General features: G+C 49.6%; 1 protein-coding gene across 4 annotated transcripts in view; it reads right to left on the bottom strand.

Annotated features, from left to right (window-relative positions):
• RNF207 (ring finger protein 207) overlaps positions 1-21546 on the bottom strand; it is a 38890-nt gene extending 17344 nt beyond the window's left edge. For 2 of the 4 annotated variants that reach the window (XM_074975961.1, XM_074975958.1), the window contains exons 1-11: positions 21394-21546; positions 17033-17223; positions 6904-7036; positions 5668-5812; positions 4807-4888; positions 3801-3876; positions 3418-3543; positions 3036-3082; positions 1888-1960; positions 720-788; positions 85-153 (exon numbers count right to left, since the gene is read on the bottom strand). In XM_074975961.1, the coding sequence (XP_074832062.1) occupies positions 85-153; positions 720-788; positions 1888-1960; positions 3036-3082; positions 3418-3543; positions 3801-3876; positions 4807-4888; positions 5668-5812; positions 6904-7036; positions 17033-17223 (1011 nt within the window). In that variant the 5' untranslated portion in view covers positions 21394-21546. Of the gene's footprint in view, positions 1-84; positions 154-719; positions 789-1887; positions 1961-3035; positions 3083-3417; positions 3544-3800; positions 3877-4806; positions 4889-5667; positions 5813-6903; positions 7037-8721; positions 8873-17032; positions 17224-21393 lie in introns of those variants that run through there. The other 2 variants (XM_074975960.1, XM_074975962.1) reach the window with 2 other exon arrangements.
• Between the last annotated feature and the right edge of the window lie 1380 nt (positions 21547-22926).

The following is a 22926-nucleotide window of genomic DNA, read 5'->3' as shown; positions in this document are numbered from 1 at the left end:
AATGACATGAGCAGGTTGTATTAAATTCCAAAATATGGGACTCCAGAGACATCAGAGCCTGTGAGTTGGGAGGAAAGAGTTTACCTTGCTCGTCTGTGTGGGTCGCAAGCGATGTGGAAGTTTGACTATTTTCTGGAGCCTCTCCATCAGTTGCTGAAATTGAGAAGAGTATTTTGTGTTAAAGCTTTCAGCTCCTCTCAGCTCTGCATCCCTTTGTCACCGTCCAGGGCTGGCGTCCCAATATTGGCCTCGCTTTAAGACATGGTGGGAGCCTACATCTTGCTGTGGGCAGCAAAGAGCACTTGCAAAGCTACCAGGCTGCTGGTGAAGAGCTTTTGCTCAGCTCTGCAAATAACGTTTGGGGGTAAGAAAATGTTCCAGGGCTTTGGTGCAGTGACAAGTGCACGTCTGTGCTTCTGAGTGTCTCTGGCGTGGAAGTTTGGCACAGACACTGGCTCCTGACTTTTTGCTGTATTTCTACTTCCTGGCTCAACTGATACCAAAGCTCAAAGAGCGAGACGTTGACTCCAAATTACAAACCAGTGAACCAAGGGTCTTCCCACCTTTGGGGCCCATGTGCATTTGGGGCAAAAGGCTGAGTAATCTCTTTACTAAGCTCACCCATCCCTTGGTTCTTGATGAGACACGTGGCTCTGCCCCTACCTGGTATGGGTGGAAGCCAGCTGCTAGTGTGCCTTCCAGGCTAGGAATCTACTTACATATCCCAAGTCCAGGAATTCGGCTTTGTTTGCAGAGCTCAAAAAAGCAGAACAGGTGACCAAATGAACCTGGACATAATGACAAGCAATGGTGCCATTAATCCTGACCGGTGCCAAATCAGAGAATCCGCCAGACCACGGGAGGTCAATATTGCCTAGATGCGTTACCTACCCCTCCACTGCTTACTGGGCTCTTAGAAAACATTGGGGTAAATGACAGCTAAATAACAGCACAGAACATGGAGAGCCAGGACTGGTGGCTGTAAACAAACTTTATGGGACCACAGGAAACTTGGCCACACCCATGGTAAGTGCATATCCAGCTAACTGAAATCATGGTGGACCACGGAGGTGGTGGACCAGAGCGAGCCGGACTAGGGAGGTCCAACCTGGACAAGCAGTATGTGCTAACTCACAGATGTCACCACTGCAGAGGCTGTGAGGACCCTGGCAGGCCACATGGAAAATTCCCGCAGCCTGAGGACACAACACAGAAGGGCTGTGTGCAACAGGGGACACCCTTCCTCTGGGAATGAATCTGCCATGTACAGGGACAGATCCTGGGAGATACTTAACACCTGCCACTCACTGACATGATGGGGGCTGATCCTGCTCAGCTGAGCTCACGAGAGTGGAACTGGATCCAGCAGGAGCTGCAGCTGCTCAGCACTGCTTAGGTTTCGGCTCAGCTTCCGGGCTCCAGGGTCGCTGCTTGTTTTCTGGGAAAACCATTTCCAGGAGCGAAGTGGTCTGCAAACACATGGCCTAGGAACCATGGTGGGTATTTGCCAAGCTTCCCAGCAGGGAAGGACAGGAAGGTGTCTAAGAGCTCTGGTTGAGTCCTACTGCAGAAGGGCATGCAAACACGAGGGCAGTTCCAAGCCCGGTAACCAGCTCTTTGATTAGATGGCAGTTTCCTTTCCCTGGGAAGTGTTGTGTAGTTGCTAGGTAACTCAGTCGCTGCAGTATGTCAAAGGGCCAAAGAATCCTATACATCGATCTAATTCGTCCATAATTCCTATGTAAACAACTATCCAGCCAGGAGCTTAGTGGAGGGAGAGCTCACAGGGTAACTGAGTTATGAAAGTAACCGCCTGGGTCACCTGAGCGTGTACACATTGCAGGAGTAGCACAGCCCAGTGTGTGCTGGGACTGTGCGTGTGCTTACCTGCAGGGTGGGCAGCAGGGATGCCAGGTGGGAGAGTTGCTCCTTAAATGCCTTTTCCTTCTCTTCATACTGACTGAATGTGACAGGAGAGAAACCCAGTTCCCATCAGCACAGGGACCAGCCTTTGTGAAAAATACTTGGAGAAAAGAAGTGGAAACGAGTAAAGCCTGTAACTGCCCATGGCTGAATGACAAACCAGGTACCGGAGTCAGCTCACTGCTGTCTTTCAGAGCTGACACCAACTGCCGGCCTGCTCGCAGGACAGCTAATGTCCAAAATGCAGTCAGAGCAGCGGGGTAAGGGGTAGGGGCAGGCCTGCAGGGGGGGAAGGGAGGTGCTCACTAAATATTCTCTGCACCCATTTCTATGCTTGCTGTCTCGGGGGTTGGGTTAGTCTGTAGCTCCACAAACAAGCAGTCCTGTGGAGACAAACCAACTTCAGTCGTGAGCTCTCGTGGGTCAGACCCACTTCTTCAGATGACTGGGTCTTACCCACGAAAGCTCCTCTTACCCACTGCATGTGTTGGCCTCTCAGGTGCCGCGGGACTGCTAGGTTTTTTATGCTTGTAGTCAGTGATGAAAATGTTGGCCCTAGAGGCTCTGTCAGTGACTGCTAAGATCTGCCGTTCAGGGCTACCAGTAAAACGGGGTGGGTGGGAGAGATGGAGAGAAATCCACAGTGCAGCTGCAAAGCCTGGCAGCTGGCTCTCCGCGGGTCTGGGAGGAGGACAAAACCACTCTCTACAACAAGGTATTGCAGGTGAGCCCAGTGGCCTTGACCTCGCACCCAGTCAATGCACCACACCACCTTGCCATAAAGGGCAGGGTGGTGTGCAGCTTTTCAATCACAAACACATCCGCTCCTCTTCCTCACGCAGGGGCCAGTTCAGGGGCCAGCCGTTCCCTGAAAGCAGAGCAGCAAAACAGAGGACTCCCCGCTCCACACACCTGCCAAGATGACCCTCAGCTATGAGGAGTGGAGAACTGACATGCTGGTCAATGCGAAAGTCTCTGTTGCTCTTCCCTCTGCATGGGGGTTCTGTTACCCAGGCAGCATATTGGGATTTTTGCACAAGTCTGCTAGGACAGGTCTCTTTGCGCTGCCCGTCCCACAAGCAATGAGTCGTGGTTGTGCTGGCTGGCCTTACCTCTGAACAGCCTTCAGAAGCATCTTCTTCCTTTCTGCTAGTTTCTCCTGAAAAAGGTAGAAATGATGGAACAGTCCTGGAGCTAACCCCTGCAGCTTACAGCTCCCACACTGACAGCAAAGCAGCTCCCTGCTGGGCTGTTACCTGCGTGCACTCAGCAGGGAATGAGGGGTGTCAAATGCGCTCTGTGTGGGGAATTACCCGCCTAATTCTCCTCTCGCTTGGCCGGGGGGAGCGATGGATGTCACTGGAGGTACCCCGAAGGACAGCAGGCTAAGCTGGAGGAGACTCCACTTCCCCCAGTCTGTTGTTCCCCCCCCTTGCTCTCCTGGCAGCCTCACAAAGAAGGGTCGTTCACTGGCCGCAGCAGGCCACGCCATACCTGCATGCTACTAAACAGGGAGTTGATGGATGTCTTCTCCTCGTCTGCGCTGTTGCGCACCTCCTCGATCATGGCTTTAAGTAGGACAATGGCCTCTCGCGTGGATGTCTGGAGCTCTTTCACGGCCTAGGCAGGAAGGGCGGCATGTGACAACTGGGGAGTCGCTTGCAAGCAAAGTGGGAAAGCACAGTGATGGGTCCAGGACACGTGGCCCAGGCCTGAGCTCTGGCGTTTTACTGAATGATGTTTCACTGAAGCAACCTTTCCCCCAGGACTGAGGACACTGGGAGTAGCTGTCCCACTGTCGCTCCTTCACAACAGGAATTTTGGTGCCAAACATCAACACACTAAAACTCTGAGGGCGTCTCTCAAATGCTACCCACCATGACAGCCTGGTCGAGTTTCTCACAGCCTTGCATGTAGGCAGTCTCGATGTCAATGCAGTGGGCTCGGCTTTCTCTGAAAGAGGCAGAGAGCTGTGAATTGGGATCGCCCTGAATCCTGCACAACCTGCTCACCACTCCTCCCCATCTCCTTTAGTCTGACTGATCAGGGCTATGGATGTACAACAGTTAACGAGGACCCTCTGCCCTGCTGCAGATGAAGTCTCCTGCAGCAGCATAGGAACAATGAATTTGTCCCCTTTCTATCCATCTATCAGCTGTCTGATAGCCACATGCCCAGTGCTGGGCTCACATATCCTGTGCTGGTTGTTGTCTGTCAGCCCAAAGCAGACGGTCTCTCTGCTCTGATGCTCCCATTACCCCACCAGGCACTCTTGTTACTCTGATCTGCTCTAGGTCCCCTTCCCATCGCTTTCTTAGATGGGTGGAAACTGTTGGTTTCAGCCTTCTTATGCAATGCTGCGGCTGCCGCTTCCTGCGCTGTTCCCAGGCCCCCCCCCCCAGCTCAGAAAAACCTCCCCAACGTCCAGCAACCACTACTGATCTAGAACAGCTCTAGTGCCAAATAAGTGGGGCTGGCTGCTCAAGCGAGGAAGTTCTGTTGGTCTCTCTCAGGCCATCTGAAGGAGGCTGCTTGTTTGCTCTTTTTGTGTTTGCATCCATTCGTGTTCTCCCTGCCCTGGGCATGCCACGCTCCAGCCCCGTCCCCTCTGGGGCCTGCCACCATGATGGCAGCTGTCATGCCTGACTGGCACCTCTGCAAACAAGGTACTAACTTAGCCATAGTGTGCTCCCTGAAGCACCTCCATGCTGCCACTGCCCCCGTCCCTCCCACACCATTTTCCTGCATCCTCCCTGGAGCATAATGTCGGAGGCTTAGGGGGCAGTCCAAAGAGCTGGAAGCACAAAGGTGAGTGCACGCTAGGGCTGACCTGTCTACAAAGAGCTGGGGGAGGGGCAGGGAGTCAGCTGCTCTGCTACTTACACCTGCATGTCCCGAAAACAGTTAATGCAGAGCATGGACTTCTTCTCTGTTGAAAACATGATGTACGGTTCCTCGTGAAGAGCTGGGAACAAACACGTTTATCCCAGAGTTAAACTAGCTCCCTGACTAGCCTGCAGCAGACTTTAGGGACAGCGCTACCTTTAGCAGCGAGGACACAGAGTAGGTGAGCTGCGTCCACCTCTCTGAGGCTGGAGATGTTCCTTCCTACCAGGTTTCTGAGCAGCTCTTACTCCGTGACAGCTCAGCCTCATGAGCAGGTCTAGTCCTGAGGCCGGCCCTCTTCAGAGGACACCACTCTGACTTGCAGGCTGTCTGGCAGAGCGGCCTGCATGTCTGGCTGGTGGGGCCAACTGGAGGAGGCTGCATGCAGGTCACTGCCCAAGGGCATAGCCCTTACAATAAATGCTTTCCTTACATGCCACTGGGTCGGGAACGCTTCTGTGTTCACCCGCGTCCTTTGTACCAAAGGCGCAAGCTGTGCGGTCCTTTGTACAAGCGTGCAGCATATGCTGCTCATTAGCCGGGCACAGCCTTGCTTCTCACACAGTCTGGGAACTGCCTGTTTGCAAACTGCAGTGTCGCCATGCAAACTGTGGGGGGAAATCACGAGCAGCTCCAGCCTGCCAGCTCCTGGTTCCTGGGGGGAGAGGCAGTTCCTGGGCACTGCACTCTGCATGGGACAGCAGCAGAATGCAAAACTCCTGGTCAGCGCGTGCAGCTCAGAGAGGCAACGCCCTAGATTCAGTTGAGAAAGTGATGCTGAAAGGCCTGTGTTAACCCTCCAGCATGTTCTATGGAAACCCTGACCTGGGTGGTGTGGGGCGGATGGGAGGTACTCACAGCATTTCTTGTGGATGTCTTTAGTGCGCTTAGTCAAGGAGACAATCTCGTGGCGAGAGAACATCTTGGCTTTGTGGGTCTCTTCGCGGCACTTGCTGCAGAGGGGCTGGTTACAGGTGTTGCAGAAGTACATGGTGTCCATTTCCTGATGGGCAAATGGAGCACAAAGCCCAAAGAGAGCTGAGCACCTGCGTGCTCATCGGTGGGACCAGAAATGGTTTTCCTCCTCCTGTCTCTGAGCCAGACACTACCCTGGTCGAGGGCAGGGCTCAGGGCAAACAGGGCAGGTGCCAGCTTTGTAGTTAACAGCTCTGGGGAGACTCACAGCCTGTACCGGGCTTCTCCCACTGGACCTTCACCAGGGTTCCACCTTCCCGGACTCATGCTACACCTCCTTTGAGCTGCGGTGGGTCCAGCATAGTCTGGCGTTGGCCTCTCTGGCCCACCCCAGGGGCACAGGCCTTTCTGTTGCTCCTTTACGGAAGGGGGACTTCAGGGGTGGGCTGTCCATGGCCAGCTGGACGAGTGCTGGCTCCTCATTACTCAGTGGCAAAAGCACAGCCTTTCTCTGCGCTCCACCTGGGGGCACTGCAGCTGACTCTTTACCTCTCCAGGGACTGGTGACAGAGCAGCACAGGCTTTGTAAGGGTTTCGAACACAAGTACACTTCACTTTGGACAGCCCACGAGCTGTACAGAATCTGGCTAAAACCCAGAAAACAGCCCCATGCCCGTCTCTGCCTGACCCTCCTCCCCAGGCTGAGCACGCTTGGGGGTTTGGTCGGAGTTCTTTGAGGTGTCCAGGAAGGTCCTCCTGTGCATGGCTTCTCTCAACCACCAAGTCTTTCTCCCTCCCTCTCTGGCAGCCAGTTTTGTTCTGCGGTCTTTCCCACCCTGCCCCCCAATGGCTTTTAACCCATTACTGGCCCTTACGCCGTGCTCGACATCTCCTGGTTTACCTATGGCTTGGCTGTAGAAATGTGACACTAACACTGTTCAAGACCCAAATGCAGTCTGCTTGGGAGACCCTAAAAGGACTCTCTAAGCAACAAGGATATGGCAGGAAAAACACAGCTCACTTGCATAGGTGCCTAAATCTGTGAGTGAGGCCTAAATTTGGAATTGAGGGTGGTAGCCTGGCAGCTCTTTGGATGATGGCTGTGCACTCCTTTGCCTTTGGCGGCGTGCAAGGCCTGGCTATGGAGCTGGAGGCAGAACAAGGCCCTCCCTGTCTTACCTGTTTTTTGCACTCCTGGTCACAGTTTGCACACTGAACTTCCTCCTCGCAGTCTGCAGAGCTATCCACTAGGAACTTCAGGAGCCGGTCCACAGGCGGCAGCCCGTTGTTTCCTTTCACTATGGACTGATGACTGAAGAGGACAAAACAGACAGGAAGGCCCATGAGCCCTGGCAATGGCAAGCAGGTATTTCTCTGCATTCAAACAACCTAATGTTAACAGAAAACAACTCTTCTGGGACTGGAGTGAAAAAGACACCATACGACCCTTTCATGATCCCTGATATGCAGCAAACTGAAATACGATCACACAAGATCAGACTTTTTTCCTTTGTGCACTTGCAATTCCTGGACTTGAATTTCAGTGTTCTCCAAAACAGATCAGGGCTTTGTGTTCTCATCAGAGCCGAATTCTGTCTTGCACGTGTTCCTAGAGCCTCTCCTATTTGCTCCAAATGTTTTCTTTAGGCTATAGCATTTAACAATGGTAATTGTATACCAGGTTTGCAGCCCTGGCTGTTCCCATTGAGAGCATGTTGAACTCTCTTAAGGTTTCTCAAAATCTGTTCATGCTTTGGTGGCAGCATCCCACACGTTTCTACTTGACTCCTAGGAGTTTACTGTGTGGGACATGCTGAGAATGGCCATTTAATATTTGCATTTGCAAATGAATAGCTTGAGCTCCAGTGACTTTCTAATTAAAACACTGTGTGATTCATTCCACAGGCTGCTGCAAAGGTAATTTCCATCTTAATAGGCAGGCTTGATGTATTTCAGGAGGTGTGAAATCCTAGCATGTTTCCCCTTAGGTCAAAGACTTTTTTTGTTTTAGAAAAAGAAATAAAAAAGTGAGCCTGTATTCAGCTGGCTCCCTGTCCCCCATCCCCAGCCAATCCCATGGCTGAGGCTGCTGAGGTGCTGGTACTCAGTACCAGCACAAAAAAAAAAAAAAAAAAAAAGCACTGCCTTTGGTACTTTCCTGTTTACATTCCATCTTTAAATTCACTTTGCTTGTTGCTTTATCATCTGCATTTGGCTCTAAGTGTTGGGAATGTCAGCATCGGGCAAGGCGCTGCTCAGCTCTGAAGGGCTCATACTTGCCTTTAATTTTTACAAGCCTTGTGGCATTTGTTTAGCACTGGACAATGCTGCCCAGGTTCCTTTTGCTGTTGCCAGCTTGTAACTGGGGCGCTAGAGGAGCCGGCTAACACAGTGTCCGACTGAATAATCTCACGGAGCAATAACCACCCGGAATGGGGTTGTTATTATTAACATCAAAATAGCCCTGAGGTAACTTCCTCGGAGAGGAGCTTTACCAATAGGGAGCCCAGGACTGTGGAAGCTCCTCCCCTAACAACCCTACAAACAGCTTTCCCAAAATAACAGCAAACAGAATTCCAAGAGGACAGAAATTGTCCAAAGCCAAAACCCCTCTCACAACGCCTGAGCCCCACCCCCATCTGCCCATGGAGGCTTGATGAGACCTTTCAAAGCAAGAGTGCAACATTCAGAGTAATCCAGTTGTGTTAGTGAAATGCTCCCTGCTGGGGTGAATGCACGATTAGTCTGACTGAAAGCTCAGAAATGCTGCTGCAGAACACAAGCGCCTTCTTTAAGGGCCAGCGCTACACTTACTTGGCACTGACCACACTGGTTTGGTTTAGCAGAATAATTAAAAAGGCAAAAACAAAGGCTCATCGGTTAACAGCCGAGCAGGGCTGAGCCTGACACGTCACTCACAGCTGAGCTCAGACTGTACACAATTCCTGGCAAACTGCAGCTGCCCATGAACGCTAGAGAAAGGAGTCACACCCTTACATATAGTCATCCATCTCCTTTAAAAGCATCGTGGAAATCTTTACTGGAGCCACTGTGACGCTTGCAGTAAAACCCAGGACACCAATAGTGTGACGACAGTGCAACCGGACACCAAACTCCAGCCACTCCAACCCCTTCTTGAGAGCGTGTCTCGAAACGCAGGTTCTCAGAGATGACAGGAACTTTGAAGTCTCCTACCCTGGACAATGAACGCACTGAGTCAAATTGAAATGATGATTCACCCACCAGTCACCTGTGACGGATTGGGTTTCCTCGCTCCGGGCGGCATCTCCTGGTGCTGTGGCCCTGCCAGCAAACTAATCATGGAACTAAAGGTCTCACTGCAGCTGGCCGTGTTTCAGCATTGTTTGGCTTCATAAAACACAGCCATGGTCTGACCAAAGGCATGCAGCAAATACACTGAGACCAAAGGTGTTAGAGGTGGAAAAGCCACATTAGCCTGGGAATATCTTGCGGGGGCTTGTCTGGCCTTGGTCATATTCTGGCACTGCAAGGCTGTATTTTTTGGAGAGAGATGTATTGTACCAGTACCAGCTAGATAATTGACCTCCTGAGCAGTTAGTTTGGTTCTCTGGCTGCAGAGTGAGGCTGGGTCCAGCAGCGTCTTGCATTGCCTGTGATGCTCTGCAGCCTTCAGAGTACTGGGCATAAAGCCCTCAGGGAGCGGTTCTGGCATAAAATGAAATGCGGGATCGTGTGCAAAGTGCAGCAGAACCATGCATGTGTTGTTCTACGGCAGTGAGTGGGGGAGAGGTAGCAATCAAGCAAACCTGATGCCCTTGGCCTCCCTACGAGTGGGGAGGGATGGGCTACGGCCAGGCCTGAGACCAGTGTGGGGAGACATTCCAAGGGGTTGTGTCAGGGCTGTGACTGTGTAGGGACTAGCTGAATCACATTCCAGCAGCAAGGTGCTGTTATGAGCGGCCAGGAGAGAATTCGGAGAGCAGTAACGCAGACTTTAAACCAGCCCCAGGCTCTGTCCAACTCCCAGCGACAGGAAGCTGAGTAGGGCTGCAGCTGTGACTCTGGTCAGTTTAACTGGGGCAGCTCAGCCCCGAAGATGGGGCTCCTGCTGTGGTAATGCAGACAAAGCTCTCCTTGCCTTTGCGTGGCTGCTGTTCTGCTTGCCTGAAGCCATTAATAAAACTTGCCGGTTTGGCTGTGGAGCACAGAGGAGTTGCTTCTCCACTCTGGCTCTTGAGAGCTGAGTGCTGGCATGCAGTGTCAGGTCCACGGTTCCCTCCCAAGGCCTGGGGTCCTCAGCCTGTTGTGAGCACCTGGCTAGGGCATAGTATGTGACAGGTGGGAGAAGGGTGAATGGGGTTAGAGGAGGACCCTGCCAGCATGAGCACTTGGGTCTGTGCTGGAGTCTGAGGAGGAGGCAGGCAGGCAGCTGACGCATAAGAAGATACCAGTAAAATTAGCCCAACACAACTCAGGCTGTGCTTGAGCAAAGGGGGTGTTCTGCATGGCAGCTACCATCGGCCTTGTCTGCTCTATTGAGCACCTTGTGTACAGAGACAAGACCTGAGCATTTCACCGCCCCCCCCCCCCACCACCCTACTACTTCATCCTGGGGCCAGAGCACTGATTCCTCATGCACAGGCTCATGCTGGTGCTACTGGGCTGAAGCAGTTCCGTTAGGCAGAACTGGCTCCCTGCTAAGAGGGCAACCTCAGTACGGTGCTCACTGTGGACTGTGCAAAAGGTGCTCCAGGATACTAACTTGTGGGTACACAAAATACGTCCTGTTCAGGCTTGTCAAGAGCAGTGTGTCGAGGCGGGATGGGGGGGCAAGGGAGGGCTACTGAAAAGTAACCCAGAGCAGAGTGCGCACAAGCCATTCTAGTGAGAGAAATGTTACAGACCAGAAAGGAAGAGTGTGACCTGGTGCAAACACCTGCTCTGTTCTGCATCATGACACCACTTTGCTTTGCTGAGACATTAGACTGAGCATGATCTGGACGAAGTGATGGCTCAAGGGGCTGCAAGCATGATGCCAATAGAACAAGGAATTGCCCCTGCCTCTCTGTATTGCCTTACCAGGGTCTGTTACTGAGCCTGGCTGCAGAGCTGGGCCCCAAGTGCAGCAGAACAGGGGACTCAGCTCTGTGTGGTCAAGAAGGTGAAATAAATTTCTCCCAGAAAGGCAGGTGTGGGGGGGTACCTGGGCAGCTGACTTCAGGTGTGGAGTGCGGCGTCTGAGTTACAGCTAGAACCAAACCCGCTGCGTGACTTCTAGATAACTTACCTGGGAGAAGGGTCCTGGTTGGAAAACGTGCCCTTCTCCCTTGGAAATCAAAGGCCTCAGCATGGGCTTCTTGCCTGTTCCCTCCTCTTTCAGCTGCCTGGGGCAGTGCTGCTGCTCTGGAGCTGAACAGCCACCCAGCCCAGGTTTCCAATGGTAACGGAGCAGCTGAAGATGCAGCTAGGCACATACTGGGGTTTACCAAAGCAGCAATGTGAGCTGAGGCCCTAACTCCCTTTGCCTTCAATGGGCATGAGGCCCCTAACCTACATCGGTGCTTTAGTGAACCTGGGCACCTAAACACTTTTGGAAATCTAGCGCTAGCTTCCAAAAGATGGGGGGAGTCTGGGGGGTAGGGTGAGCCCTGGCACTTGGTACTCGGGCATTCTGAAGGGGGCTAATACTAGCAACCCACAAACACTGCCATGGACGCCTTTAAAAATGACCATGATGCTGATTCAAGGTTCCAGATTGGCAGCCTCACTGTTGAAGGGCCTCTCTGTTTACACAGCACAGTGGGGTAGTACTAGCTCCCTCGCCAGAGTGCCTCGCTCCTCGCATGCCAGGACCGCCTCAAGATGAGGCTTCACCTATTGTGTCCTGGTTTCGTTGCTGAGACTGCGAACACCGGACCCATCCGTGCCTGGTGAGAAGAGGTGGTGCTGCAGTATGGCCCCCACCCCCTTGTTTTCTACCTACTAGGGATGTAAATGGTTAACTGGTAAGCCTCACCCTAAATGGCTGAGGCTTACTGGTTATGGCCAACTAATGGGGGCTGTGGAGCCCTTCAGGCAGAGGGCTGCTCCAGCCCTGCAGGGCCCCTGTGGGTAGGGGCGCTCCAGCACAGCCCTTGTGTGTGGTGGACATGGCCCTGGAGCACTGGAGAGGGGGTGGGTGGGTGTGTGCGTGTGTGTGTGCGTGCGTGCACATTTATTTGGTTAACTGGGTTCAAATGAACATTTGATGAGTTAACTAATGCAATGGGATCTTACACTCCTACTACATATGCACGTGTGCATAATGCCTGCAGGTTCCTTGCATTGGAACATTTACTCCTATAGCTACAACTGACTTTCCCTGATCTAACAGCATTTAGCCAGTATTAATGGGGAGTTGTTTGCATGTGGTCAGAGAGTTGGCCTTATAAAGCCAGGGGTGTGAGCTCAGTCCTTGAGCGGCCCTTCCAAGGGCCTGGGGCACGCCAGTATTTATACAGATACATAAAATGTGCGGGGGATGGTGCTAGGTCCTGCTGTGAACGCAGGGGACTGGACTCGATGGCCTCATGAGGTCTCTTCATGACAAACTGGAAAGTGCTGTTTGTCTGCAGAAAATGTTTACTCCCCTGCGCTTATTTTAATTAAATTACTTTAAAATCTATAATCCCTTTATTTTCATATAACCTTGGGTTTCATTCTAATGGTATCTGAATAGCCCCGTCAATGTGCCTGAGATGCACACGACAAACAAAAGCCAGCCATGAGTACCTAAAAATAACATCTATTTGGTCTCACTTGGCTCTGAGCAACACTTCCATTGCAGCACTTTAAGCTGCAACATATACCGGGCACGTTATTCCAAAACCATCTCCAGAGTGGCTGGTACTTTGATATTTTCCTTTACTGGTTACGCTTTTGTTGTTTGATGTGTGGGCAAGCATTGGAGAGTTCAGGTTTCTGACGTGAAGTTGTGGATAATTTGGCAACTTTTAAAACAAACCCCCAAACAGTTCCAAGTGGAGCAGCTGTCTGCAACTTCTCCACAAGAACTGTGCCATCTCAAACAGCAGGAGCAGCTTTTAACAGGTGAAACTGGAAGAGAGAGAGAGACTGTCTCCATGCATGTATTTGTCTTTAGTGGTTACAGACCGGGAAAGAGAGAGAGCAATATTCCAGGTCCTGGAGACAGAATGGTCCGTGACCAAGAGGTCAACGATTTCCAGGAAGGACCAGCATCTCTTTAAGATAAACAATTTTGAATGACAGTTAAACCCCTCCAGCACAGTTTATTATACAGCATTTTCTAAATCCCTAACAGTGAAACAAACTTATCAGTGTCCCCCAGCCTTTTCCCCCACAGCTCAGTCTGTAAGTGCCAGAAATCATTTTTGGGTTAGGGGAGCCACCTGCCGAGGAGCCCTCTCCTGCTAGGTGCTGAGCATTCATTCCAGTGGGGCTAGTCAAAAGCCTAGAGTTAAGCATCCAAGTATGTAAGTGCTTTGCTGGATAAAGGGCAGAAGGCTCAGCACCTTGCAAGATCAGGCCTTAGGGCTGCAGGGATTCTGCCTCTCCACAGGATGATCACTCATCTGGCTTACAGTGGGAAGTGCTCATTGTGCTTTTCTCACTGCTGGCCTGCCCTGGCAGGGGAGCGAGCTCCCCTGAATTCTTGTGGAGCTATAAGTAGAACTTGTGTGCTAAGCAGCTGCTCACATCTGAAACCATTGTGATTAGAACCTCATATTTCATAGGCACAGAGGCAGCTTGACGGAAATGCTGTAGTGATGGGCCCTGTATAAGAGCAGAGCTAGACACAGCTTCTCCAGCTTTCCTGGGGTTTTACCAGTAGGCAGTCTGACCCCCACTGGGCGCACACATTTTACTACATCAAGTCTGAGATCTAGGGGAAAAAAGTTTACAAATGCGTAAGTGAGTTGAAGCCTAAATCGCAGTGAAAGTCAGTGGGGCCCAGGCTTCTAAATAAATAAGGCACATGTGAAATTGCTACCCTCACCAGTGAGGGGAAGGCTGGTCCATACTTGGAACTCAGGAGAGTCAGGGGTCAAGTCTCTTCTGTGCCACAAACACCCTGTGTGACCCTGGACAAGTCACTTAGTCTCATTGTGCCTCAACTCCCACCCGTACGAGAGGGGTGATAGCCATGCCCAGCCTCCCAGGGTACCTGCCAGAATGGCAGTGGTACAGACTGCACGTTGCCCAGATACAGTGGTGATAGGGTCTCCAGGTGCCTTGTGCTTTATTTTAATTTCCCAGAAATGTGATTGTTTCTAACTGCTTATAATTAAAAAACAAGAGCTTCTGCATATAGAAAAATAGAAATAAACTGAATATAGAAAATTATACATCAGGTTATGAACTAGCCACACAAATTTGCAGGTAGACGGTATCGCAGGAGGATTTAACAAAGAAGAAGACGAAAAGCCCTCAGGGGATTATATTAATCTTTGTAATTTGAGTTCACCTGAAAAGAACAGTCAAATGAAAATCTCACTGGGGTGCCCGTCTCATCTCCACTTCCCCTAAGGACAAACTGTGCAGAGAGAGCTGTCTGCACTGAAGGAGTAATCCAATAAGCCACAACTTTAACCTCCTTCACCGCTTTGTGGACATTTCTAAATGCACATTGCAGAAAACAACTCTGATTCAATCCTGCCTCTACCAATCCTCCATTAAGACTCAAATGTCTTCGGCAACTATAATCAGCCTGACACAGATCACCCTATTTATTAGAATACGTGACCGTCATCTGCTCTGCTATTCTTATTCCCTTTTTGGGATACAAAATGCTGCAGGGTGGTAGCAGGTCGTGCCTGTGGAGTGAAAGCAGATTCCCTGATCATTAGAGTGTACTGCAGAAGTGCTCTGTAGCCTTTGAAGTCCAAAGGTACATTGTCCACTGTGTCTGCTGTACGTAATGTGCTCTAAGACTTTGAAACACTGAAGCTTCGTGTAGATTAACTTAATTTATGTAGAACGTAATGCTCCCCAACTGTTAAATTAACGCTGTTGTTGCCAATGGTGATTAAAATGACCACCTTCCTCAAACAGTACTGTCCACATCAGAGCAAAAAGCACTGATACCTCATGTTTACAGTATTGTTCAGTAACAAGGAAGGAAAGTCCTCAGTCACAGCGAAGAGGTGAGGAAAGAACCTAGGTGGGTGAGAGGAATCTAACGAAGAACCCAGACAGACAGGACGTAAATAACTCCTGGCCTTGCTGAGGTTAATATGAGATTCTTTCACGGGAAAAAAAATCCAAATCAAATCAAATCAAATACAGCGTAACTGAAGATGTTCCATGTGCTCCAGAAAACCCAATCTGTAGCATACTGTGTTTTGTCTGTATGACCACAATTCTCAGGAACATGTACTCCAGCACATTCACACTGTATTCAAATGTAAATTGTGCCTTTTTTCCACCCTCCACCTACAAGACAGTTTAGTTCAGGGCAGGATTTGGTGACCCTCACTTAATCCCCTGAGGGGGCGGGGTGGGGCAGGGCAGGGCAGGGCAGGGCAGGGCAGGGCTGGCCTGGGAGAGTGAGGGCTGAATTTGGTAGTTAGTGAGCACACCAATAGTTCTTGTTCCAAAGTCAGTGTAGCCAGAGCCCAACCCAGAGTGCCTGCTTACCAAAAGTGATGCTGAGTTTACTGCAACTTCCAGTGAAGTCTGAAGAGCTAAAAGGAGCAAGTGCTAAACACAAAGGCTATGTCATTGCAAGAGGGTTCTGCCGACAAACTAGGCTTTTGCTGGAAGAACCTGCAGGGCGTCTACTTGCAAAATCAAGACCAGCATCTGATGAAGTGAGTCTGTGCTCACGAAAGCTCATGCTCAAAACTTTTCCGTTAATCTATAAGGTGCCACAGGACCCTTCGTTGCTGTTACAGATCCAGACTAACATGGCTGCCCCTCCGATACTTGCAAAATGTGCTTTGTGGACAGGCTGCTGACAAAAGCCAGCACAGCCGCCGGCAGCGTTGCGCCTCTCCCTGTTCAGGTATAATGCCTTCATTGACAGTTTTCTGCTGACAAAAAAGCTGTGAAGATGCTCCGGGGGCCCTCTGTGGACAGACAGGAATTCCGGTTCACCCGGCTGCCCTGTTTGCTAAGCTTCTGGTTGGCTGTTCTGTCAAGAGAGTGGCCGGGCAGCCTGGCCTCTCTCTGTCAACAGAGCGGATTGCTCTTTTATGATCCACTTTTGTGTGTGGATGTGATCTGGTGAGAGAAACGTTGCTGGAAGATATCTTCCTACAGTAACTTCTGTTGACAGATCGCTGTAGTGTAGAAGTAGCCAAAGACTGCAAATGGGAACCTGAGGCTGTTCCGGTGCTTGAACAGGTCTCATTGCCACCCCACTCCTTCAAGAGTTGGCCAAAGAGTAAAGAGATGACTACTAGGCCATGCGTCTCTATGCTAAAGGCCCTTCCTCAGGCTCATGAGGTCTGTGGAGCATTCAACTTGACCACCACTCTCTTTGGCTCAGGCTCTAGCAGCACAAGGCCAGCCATAAGTGTGCACCAAAATAACAACATTGATTTACTTCACACCTTTTCTTATATCTATGTGAGTTTGCGTGTGGCCATTCTGACTGTGGAGTGGGTCTCTATTCAGCACAGGTGGTCAGTGAGGCATCAATGTAAATTAAATCCAAGTCCACGAACTGTATCTACACACCGACTGGCCCTGAACTAGCAAAAGAGGTGAATGAAAAGCAGTCAGGCTACGGCGGTGCTGGTTCGGGTGTAGCCCAGCCCCACCCTTAGCCAAGCTATCATAATTGGCATTAGCTTGGGGTGTGGTCCAGCTCTCAGCAAAGTCAATGGAATGACTCCCATTCACCCATGAAGAGTCACATGAAAGGAGAATGTCCGTGCAGCAACAAACACGAATATATCAGGCTGAGAAGTGTCTTAACCTCTGATGTGTCCCTGCCCCTTTGCCAGACTTTGAGTGCATTACCAATGTACATAAGCCAATTTCAATACCACATCACTACAGGGCACCCAGCAGGCCTTCAGCCTAGAGACTATAAGGGAACAAATGCCCCTGCTTCTTTCTGGGCCCAGCTTTCTGCCTTGGGTACTTCATTTGGCACATGGCCTGCTACAGTGGGTCTGGCTGATGAGCAGAACTGAGCCCTCTCACTCAGATATCCAGGTGTGAAAGGTGGGCTTTGCACTTCTGTCAGCACCAGTGTTTCTGTGGGGTTGTACCATGCAGAAAGGGCACCTGGGACAGCATTGCCTGGCAAATCATTGTCTTCCTGTGTTATGAGTTGGTACTGCTTTGACATTCTTACCCGCAGAGAGGGCACGTGAGGCGGCTGTCTATAGCTCGGCCTCGCAGGCAGCTGGCACAGAAGTTGTGGTAACAGTCTAGGAGGCAGGGATGTTCATATTGCTCGTGGCAGAGGAAGCACACCAATGGGTGGCAATTGGCATTATCCAGGTTGCAGAGGTTTTCCAAAGGAGAGAAAATCCCACCGGACATCTGGAGGAGAATGAAACGGACAGATATTACAGAAATGCAGGGTATGCAGAGGAATTCAAAACCTAATTCAGGGTATGGTGCATGCAGCACAGCTAAAAAGCAAAACCAGCAAGAAGTCCTGTGGCACCTTTATAGACTAGCAGATATTTTGGAGCATAAGCTTTCATGGGTAAAGACCCACTTCATCAGATGCACGTCGTGGAGGTTCCAGAGGCAGGTCTAATGATACAGACTCATGAAAAGGAGGGAGTCCCAATCAAGAGGAAGGCCAGAGTTGAGAAGGTCAATTCAGTGAGGGAGGATGTGGCCCAGTTCTAGCAGCCAATGTGGAGCAGCTGCTAGAAGTGGGCCACCTTCTCCCTCACTGACTTGACCTTCTCAACTCTGGCCTTCCTCTTGATTGGGACTCCCTCCTTTTCATGAGTCTGCATAATTTGACCTGCCTCTGGAATCTCTACTACATTGCATCGGACAAAGTGGGTCTTTGCCCACGAAAGCTTATGCTCCAAAATATCTGTTAGTCTATAAAGTGCCATAGGACTTCTCATTTTTGTGGATACAGACTAACCTGGCTACCCCTCTGATAGTTAAAAAGTAGCTATTCTGGGGCATCACAATACAGGAGCCTTCATGTTGGAGGGTGTTAGATCAGAAGTCTGCTGGCCATTGACAGCATGTGAAGGACAGGGCAGTTTGTAAATAATTAAGGAATCTATGTGTCAAAATCTGGAAGATAATAAAGCGATAAGTAACATTCTGCATGGATTTGTTGAGAACAAATCATCATGTCAAACTAACCTGGTAGCTTTCATTGATAGGTAAAGAAGCCTTGAGGATAAGGGGGAAGTAGTAGATGTGGTATACCTAGAGTTTACAAAGGCTTTTGATATAGGCCGTGTCTACACTAGCCCCAAACTTTGAAATGGCCATGCAAATGGCCATTTTGAAGTTTACTAATGAAGCGCTGAAATACATAGTCAGCACCTCATTAGCATGCAGGCCGCCGGTGGCACTTCGAAATTGATGCAGCTCGTCTAGATGGGGCTCTTTTTCGAAAGGACCCCAGCTACTTCGAAGTCCCCTTATTCCTATGAGCAGATGGGAACAATGGGACTTCGAAGTAGCCGGGGTCCTTTCAAAAAGGAGCCGTGTGGCGGCAAGCTGCATCAATTTTGAGGGCCAGGGACTGGACTTGATGACCTTTTGAAGTTCCTTCCAGATTTAGTATTCTATGATTCTGTTATTTGATGGCCACCAACTGCAGGCAAGGGGTAGGACTGCTGCAGGAAGAAGTATCAAGGAAGGTGTGGCAGTCATGGAGTTAATTTGGCTGCAGCTCTGTTTTTGCTGGTGTAAAGGACAGTACTGGTCATGTGACCCAATTTGTTCTTCTCTCATTGTGCTGAGGTCTGGGGTGACCCACGACCGTGCATGTGGGCAGGTCCATGCTTGAGTGCAAACAACCGATTATTTTGCAATGAAGTTGGGCCTCTGCTAGATAGCACTCCCCTACTCCCAAAATCTCTTAAACACATCCTTGTGTCTGGGGCAGGAGCTCCGGGGAAGCTGTGTCCGGCCTCCCCCAGGTAAAAGGATTTGATGGCCCACCTCATAGCCTCTGAGAAAGAAGAAAAGAGTGGGAAACTGGTGCCCCTCAGGAAACATAGAGTCTGAGTGAAATCTCTAATATTCTCCTCTGCTTCTCATATCTTCTACCCATTCCACACCTCTTCTCCCCTATGTAGCTCTGCACTTTCTTTCACACTGACTCAGTGCCTGGAACAGCCTTCCACTTTCCATGCACCAAGTCCTGTCCTCCTCTGTCCCCACATCCCTCCTTCCCACCCCCACTTCCCAAAACTGTCCTGCTGCCTCTTCGTGCTCCAGCTGTTGTTGTGTGAACCTCTTCTCACTGAGAGCCCCCTCTAAGCGCTCAGGAGCAGAGACCCGGTCCTTCTCCTGTGTGGCTATGTGTACACTAGCACCTGCTTTTCAAAAGGACCCTGCACATGTCGAAATCCCCTTATTGTTATAAGGGGATTTCAAAGTGTGTGTGGTCTTTTCAGAAAGGACCCCATGGAGCCGAGCCACACGCGATTGAAAGCGGCACTTTGAAAGTGCTGCAGCTGCCATTATGCTAATGAGGTGCTGCATATTCATTGCAGTGCCTTATTAGCATATCATAAGAACATAAGAACATAAGAATGGCCATACTGGGTCAGACCCCCTTTCGAAAGGGGGGGTGCCAGTGTAGACATAGCCTATATGTTTGTAATGTGTCCAGTGCTCTTTCTTTTTGTTCTTTAAAGCAGGGGTGGGGAACATTTTTGGATCAGGGGCCCTACAAAAGTGAGAAGCCAAAAAAAAAATACTCACAGATGTTGCCCCAACTGAGACACCTCACTCCTGGTGCTCCAGCTCCGTGGGAGAAGAGGGAAGGGAGGACTGAGGTTTAGGGCTTCCCCCAGGCCGGATCAACTCTTCTGGAGGCCCTGGGCTAGCAAATGTTATGGGTCTAGTGTGTGGGAGGAGGCTGCTGGGGAGTGAGATGAGGGTGCAGGGTCTGGACAGGAAGGGTGGTGTGTGAGGACAATGGAGGGTGCTTACCTGTGCAGCTTGCTGAGGGTACACGTGGCTCTGCATCTGCCACTGCCCCCAGGCACTGCCCCCACTGGTCCCATTGGCTCCAATTCCAGCCAGTGGGAGCAGTGGGGGAAAAGCCTCCAGGCCAATGCTTCTCTGTGTTGCTGTTCCACCAGCAGCCAGAGGCGAGGGTGAATGGCAGCCTGCAGAGCCGCATCCTCCCTCAGCCAGACAGAGCCTCTGGACCTGATCCTGCCCCGGCTCACGTGGATCCTGCCTGCAAGACTTGGTGCACCCCTTCCACTACAGCAAGGAGTCAGCGCTGGCACTTCAGCCATATGGGGCCCCCCAGCCTTGGGGGCTGAATCCAGGCAAACTGTGGGCCATAGGTTCCCCAGCCCTAGTTTAAAGAGCCCTGCACTGGTCTAGCAAGACACAGTCACAGAAATACTGTGCTGCAGCTGAAGGCCACCACTTCCTTGAGCACTTAATAGTTAAACTACATCATGATCAGGAATAGCTCAAAGACTAGGTGGCCCACAGAACTGACTTCATGCCAGGATGTCTGCAGCCTGGTGAGTGCATTGCATGGTTTGTAACAGCCAATGGAATTTAACATTGCGTCTCAATAACATTAATATTCAAGTTCAGAGTCTGAAACCAGTGAGTTTGAGAATCATTTCTGAATTGTCATCATTTTAGAGGGTTCCAGAATGTATAACCAGAGCAAGGGGGGATGCATGGATGTTTCTTCTTTTTAATGTAAGAATTGTGTTGGAAGAGAAACCTGCATGTTCACAAGGTCCAATATAGAGCAATAATAAGTAAATTAACACTCTGTCTACGCTTTCCATATCACACAACAAACAGCCGGCATCTAAAATGACACATCCTGAGTTTGGTTCTGACAAAACAAATGGTGTAAAGTAGATGGGGAGAGAAGTGGAAGGTTTCTAAACATGCCTGTTTCTTATACCACTCAATACTAGTCCAATCTGAATGATATTTTAGTCAAAAAACAGTGTGGTGGTTACAACAGAGCAAGTGGTGCAGATGGAAGAGTTTCAAACGGAAAAGATGTAGTTTAAATTCTGTACTCCTCACAGTGTGTGACCACACAGAAGAAGATAAAAGTTTGTGGTTATTCACGTTGCCATTATGCTATGCCAGTGCAAACACTTCAGTAAAAATGAGAAACAAGAAGGTATTTTCTTTAAGCTGTTGATAAAATCCACTTATTGTCAATTTATCCATTTAATGGCAATGCCACTTATATAAATTATTTTGAAATAGACCAGCAATTATCTATTAAGTCATTATAGTAGCAAGCCACAGAGCAAAACAACAAATTCTGAACCTTATTACAGAGCCCAGAATTCAAAACCGTCTTTCAGGTGTGGTTACATGTATTTGTTAACAAGATGGGCTGTCTCTCTCTGGTCTGCCTGTACTTCTTTAGTTTCAGTAAGTGAAATTACTTTGTAAACAATTGCTACCTTTCCATTGTAAGGAAATGCTAACAATACATCCTGTTGTTATGGCCACTTTATTGTAGTTAGACATAGCAATAGTATCAAAGTTTCTTACCTTTTCTTCCAAAGTTACCAATGTTGTATCCACTTTGTCCTGTTGGATAAAATTTCAGTCCTCTTGCTCTGTCTCCTGCTTTTCATGTGTTTGAATCTGGAATGACAGAAATGCTGAGGCTTTTAGTGCAGCCAGAATATTGTGAGTGACGTGAACGCAGTAGTCAGGACAACACTGCCAATAGGGGAGAGCCGCTGGGTTTAAATAAGTTGTTTCTGCAGACATAACAGAGAGAATAATAAAATGTGTGTTTAAAAAAGAATCCCTCCAAAAAGCCCCATCAGCTGCCATGCTCTATTCAGTGCTGGTGGGAAGGGGACTGTTTGATATTTTCATGTTCCCCCTTCTGGGCTGAGAAGCCTTGGCAGACGGATTGTTAGGATTTATTAAGCTTAAGTAAAAGGGGGAAAATTCAATGCATTTAATTCACTCTTGACTCTTCCAGAGGGGAAAGGAGGAATCACCCACCATGGGCAGATAGTGCTCTGCAGATGGAGTTCTGTGTTGTTTGCAAGTCCCAGGGAAAGGCACCTCTAAAAGTAGCCTAGGTTGTAAATTGAAGCCCAGCACAACAGACATGTGAGTTCATGATTAATGTTTCCTTTGTACCCCATCCTGTCCATCTAGTTGCATCCATCTTATTTCTTAGCGTCAAGGTTCACCCAAGGTCAGATCAAGTGGACAACGCATGTAATGGAAAAAGATCAGCCTTCCCGCTGTAAGGGATCAGCCTTCTCCATTTTTTCTCAGTCTTTTGGGATTATGAAGCCCAGTGGCATATTTAAAGTGACAAGAGAAGCCTGTCACTTTGCAGTCAAACATAGGAATACACTTCATGTTTGCAGATTTGGCATAGACACTGTCCCAGCGATGTCTCTACTATAAGCAAGGTCAGGACAGGCTCACGCTGACATATGCTTTGCAGAAGATTCCATCACTCAACAGTCCACCAGTCTGATCTTCCTGCAGGCTCTCTGAGCTATTGGGTGTGCAACAGGGTTTCAGAGGGAATGTAAAGCTCAGGGCCCTAACTCCTTCAGTGCTGTAGCGAATTACTGTAGAATTCCTCAGAAGCAATTAGGTTTCCACCCAAGAGACATTCCTAAAACATGGAGCAGCCTCTGATATGCATGTTCCCCACATTCAGTTAGCTGATTGCAAATTCCTTCAAATGTTCAACAGAATTAGTTATCCTTCACTTTCACTCAAGAGACATGTCCAGTCACTGGTGCATAATAGCTCTGAGGATTCAGCTCCAGAGGCAGCCACGTCCAAGGAGTGAAGGGAACTATCTTTATTCATATACCATATCAGCAGAGTGCTGATACATGTTTGTGACCTCTGGTGCTATTGAGACGTAAAGAGTCATTGTCATCATTACGACAACAGCAACAAATAAGCAGTACTTGTCTGGAAGTTGAGAAGAGTCTTCAGCTTAAAAACTCTTTCACAATTAGCAAGTGGAGAATTGCTGGTTTGGGTCTTTAGGAATGGAAGGTAGACTATCAAAGTGACCAAGTCATGTGCAGCCCA

This window comes from Carettochelys insculpta, chromosome 23 (genome assembly GCF_033958435.1).
Source record: "Carettochelys insculpta isolate YL-2023 chromosome 23, ASM3395843v1, whole genome shotgun sequence".
NCBI lineage: Eukaryota > Metazoa > Chordata > Testudines > Carettochelyidae > Carettochelys > Carettochelys insculpta.
The sequence above is the reverse complement of the archived record's forward strand: the minus strand, read 5'-3'. Positions and strand labels throughout refer to the sequence as shown.